We start from the raw sequence: 3,914 nt of genomic DNA, 5'->3' as shown, positions 1-3,914 counted from the left end.
CCCAAAAATCCGGCCCCGCGCCTTCCCGGCGCCCCAAATCCCGGGAAAAGGGGGTTTGGGGCCACAAATCCCAACGATTCGGGGTTTTTTAGGGATTGGGGAAGCTCTGGGACTTCTCCCAGGATTCCAGGCCGCTTTTCCCGGTTTCCCGAGGATTTGGGGGTGACTCAGCTCCTCCCGAAGGAAATTCCTCATTCCCGGCTGCTTTTCCAGCCTTATAAGGAGCGGTTCGGGATAATGGGTGGATAAAGGCGCTTCCAAGGGCCGGAAATTCCCAAAATTCCCGAAATTCCCCAAATTCCCGGGGTTTAAAACCCCCGGGGGCTCGGGTCAGGCCCGTTCCAGGCGGGGAGAGAATTCCCAAAGGTTGCAAAACACCGGGAATCTCCCTCTGGGATTCCAGGATGGGGTTGGGATTTTGGGATTCCCTCCCCTGGAATTTTTGGGATTCCCTCTCCCTCCAGCCGAGCTTTATCCCAAAAATCGTTTGGAATGCTGGAAGAAATGGAGGAAAACATTGGAAAATCGGCTTTGGAATTCCAGGAATTCTGGGAATCCCATCCAGCCTCGTTCCCGTGGGATCCAGCTCCTCTTTGGGATATTTGGGACCTCCAGGATTTCGGGAATACCTGGAGCTGGAAAAATTTCCCAGTTAATTCCCAAAATTCCCATTTCCCAGTTAATTCCCAAGAAAATTCCCCATGGGCCGGGCTGGAAAAGCTCCTTGGGATGAGAATTTGGGAATTTCGGGATTTTTCCGGTTCAAGGAGGATTTTTCCCAGCAGGAGCCGAGCATGAGGCGCCCCACGGAATTCCCGGAATTCCCCATCCCGGAAAACTCCCCGACTTCCCTGGAAAATTCCGGAGGTCCCAAATCTGCCTGGAATCCGGAGGTGAGTCTGGGAATTTTTTCCCAAAACTGCGGAAACTTTTGGAAAATCCCCCCAAAAAAATCCGGATCCGGCATCGCTTTTCCTTCCCTTCGTCCATCCCAACCCCGCCGGAGAAAAGCGGGAAGGGTTGGATTTATCCCGGATTTATCCTGGGATTATCCCGGATTTTTCCCCAGTTTTCTTCCCCAATTTATTCTGGAATTATCCCAGATTTATCTTGGATTCATTCCCACGTTTATCCCGGATTCATCCTGGATTTATCTCGGATTTTCCCCTGATTTCTCCGGGATTTTCCCCTGGATTTATCCTGGGTTCATCCCGGGTTTATCCCTTGTTTTTCCTATATTTTTCCCGGATTTTTCCCTCGTTTCTCCTGGATTTCTCCCGGATCGATTTTAGGGCGGCCTCAAATTAAACTGAAATTTCCAATAAACCTCAAACTTCAGCCTAAACCTCAGGACTTTCAGGGCAGCCTAAAATTAAACTTGGGATCAAATCTAAAATTCAACATTCAAATTAAGCTTAAACCCAAACTTAAACCTAGAATCAAACTGAAATTTAAACAGAGAACTCAAATTAAATTTAAGCTTAGAATTAAGCTTAAAATTCCACTTAAAATTAAATTTAAAACTCGGAGTCAAAGCTGGAATTAAACTTAAACTCAGTCTTGGGACTCAGCCCTGCCCAAGGCCGCCCCGGAAATCGAGGTTTTAGTTAAACTTTAACCTAAAACCTGAACTTTAAGCCCGGTTTAACCCTCAGGAGGCCGGGCCGGTGCTGAGGCTGCGCCTGCCCAGAGACCCCCCCGGGGAGCCGCGGCCCAAGCAGAAGGTGCGGAAAAACGGGAATTCTGGGGGGAAAACCGGGAATTCTGGTGTCATTCTGGGAATTCTGGGAGAAAAAATGGGAATTCTGGGGGGGAAAACCGGGAATTCTGGGAGAAAAACGGGAATTCTGGGGCAGAAGGTGCGGAAAAACGGGAATTCTGGGGGGGAAACCGGGAATTCTGGGAGAAAAACAGGAATTCTGGGGGGGAAAACGGGAATTCTGGGGGGAAAACCGGGAATTCTGGGGTCATTCTGGGAATTCTGGGGGGAAATTTGGGGTTTTGGGGTGAAAAACTGGGAATTTGGGGGGGGAATGTGGGAATTTTGGGTGAAAATCTGGGAATCTGGGGGGAAGTTTGAGGGGTTTTGGGGGGGAAAACGGGAATTTTGGGGTGCAAATCAGAGATTTGGGTAAAAATCCGGGATTTTGGGGTGAAAAGCTGGGATTTTGTGAGAAAATCCAGGAATTTGGGGACAGGGAATGGGAATGGGGCTTTTCCCCATCTTATCCCCAGCAGGAGATGACTGAAAATCCTGGAATTTTGCCTGAAAATCCGGGATTTTCGGGCCAATCCCAGTGGAGCCACCGCAGCTGGGGTGGCAAATCCCCGTTCCCAGCTTTTCCTGGGAATTCCTTCCCCAAATCTCCGTGTCTTCCCGCAGCCGGTGGGCAGAGCCTTCGCCATGGTGGCCAAGAGATCCGACGGGAATTCCTTGGCCTCGGAATGCGTCAAATCCAACGAGGGAGACGAGGAGATCATCAAGGTGCCCCAGTCCCACAGCTGGGGGGGCTTTGGGGTCGTTCCGGGGGGAAAAGTTCCCTGGGGTTGTTGGGGAATTTTCCCCTGAATTCCCACCAAAATTCCTCTAAAATTCCCCCAGATTCCCGGAAAATTCCGCGGGGCTGCTTGGGAAGAGGAGGGGGCGGCTCAGGGGGCTTTCCCTGGGTTTGGGGGGTGGATTTGAGGGAAGAAATGGGGATTTTGGGGAGTTCCAGGTGGAGTTTTTTGGGATCCCGTTTGGATTTGGGGGAATTCCTTGTGGATGTTGAGGGAATTCCAGGAGGATTTTTAGGGAATCCTCTCCTTGGGAGCAGCACAGGCGGAGAAACCCCTCCCAAAAAAACCCCGGAAAAGTCAAATTTAACGGGAAAAATTGGGGACAAAGAATCCCAGGAAGTCTTGGGAAGCCTCCCCCTCCCCTCCCCGGATCCTTCAGCATTCCCAGATGGATTTGGGACATTCCCAATCCCGATCCCATTCCAGGTTTATCTCAAGGCTCGCGCCGACCACGAGGAGCCCGTGACCCAACTCAAGAGCGAAGTCCGGCACATCCAGGAGGTGAAATTCCCAAAATTCCCCCGAATTTCCCTAAAATCCCCCCGATTTCCCACAAATTTCCATGAATTCCCCAAAATTCCCCCAAGTTCTGCTTTTTTTCTGTTTTTATTTTCATTCGTTTTCATTGAATTTGGGTTTTTTTTCATTTTTATTTGGATTTGTTTCCGTTTGTTCCCATTCCCTTCCCGCCCCTTTATCCCAGGAATTCCCTTGGAATTCCCAAATCCCAGAAAACCCCAAATTTTCCTCTTTCTTTTCCCCCTTTCCTGCCCAAATCCCAAAAAAATTCTTTCCCCTTTTTTCCCAGGCCGGAAGCGCCCTCAAAAAACTCCGGGAAGATTTGAGCACCAAACTCCAGACCCAGACGGAATTCCGGGAACTTCGGGAATTCCGGGAATTCCAGGAGCACTCGGAGGTACAAAATTTGGGAATTACCCAAAAAACCCCACGGAATTTCCCCCTGGAAAAACCACTCCAGAGGGGATTTTGGGGTGGAAAAGGAGGAAATTCCCATTTTTTGGAGGGAAAAAGAGGAAAATTCCAGTGGGGGGGAAATGGGAAAATTTGGGATTTTCTGGAGGAGTTTTGTGGCTCCCAGGGATGATCCTGGAATTTTTTAGTTGTTCCTTTGCCGAAATTCCTGGATTTTGCCCCGAACTGGGAAGTGGGAGCACGTCCTGGGAATTCAGTGGGGAAAACAGGGAATAAATCCTCTGGAATTCGGGAAGTGGGAGCACATCCCCGGCTTTAAAAGTACTGGGAAAAATGGGAATAAATCAGATTCAATTTGGGCAAAGGGGAGCACGTCCTGGGCATTACAGAAATTGGGGATCAATCCCGAGTTTTTCCGCTCT

General features: G+C 49.8%; 1 protein-coding gene across 1 annotated transcript in view; it reads left to right on the top strand.

The window, feature by feature from the left end:
• Positions 1-6: 6 nt before the first annotated feature.
• Positions 7-3,914, top strand: part of TUFT1 (tuftelin 1) — an 8,941-nt gene continuing 5,033 nt past the window's right edge. The window contains exons 1-5 of the mRNA XM_017728866.1: positions 7-893; positions 1,656-1,724; positions 2,384-2,485; positions 2,986-3,060; positions 3,368-3,475. Coding sequence (XP_017584355.1) covers positions 702-893; positions 1,656-1,724; positions 2,384-2,485; positions 2,986-3,060; positions 3,368-3,475 — 546 coding nt within the window. The 5' untranslated portion in view covers positions 7-701. The remainder of the gene's footprint in view (positions 894-1,655; positions 1,725-2,383; positions 2,486-2,985; positions 3,061-3,367; positions 3,476-3,914) is intronic.

The sequence above is a fragment of the Corvus brachyrhynchos genome, unplaced genomic scaffold (assembly GCF_000691975.1).
Source record: "Corvus brachyrhynchos isolate BGI_N302 unplaced genomic scaffold, ASM69197v1 scaffold443, whole genome shotgun sequence".
NCBI lineage: Eukaryota > Metazoa > Chordata > Aves > Passeriformes > Corvidae > Corvus > Corvus brachyrhynchos.
The sequence above is the reverse complement of the archived record's forward strand: the minus strand, read 5'-3'. Positions and strand labels throughout refer to the sequence as shown.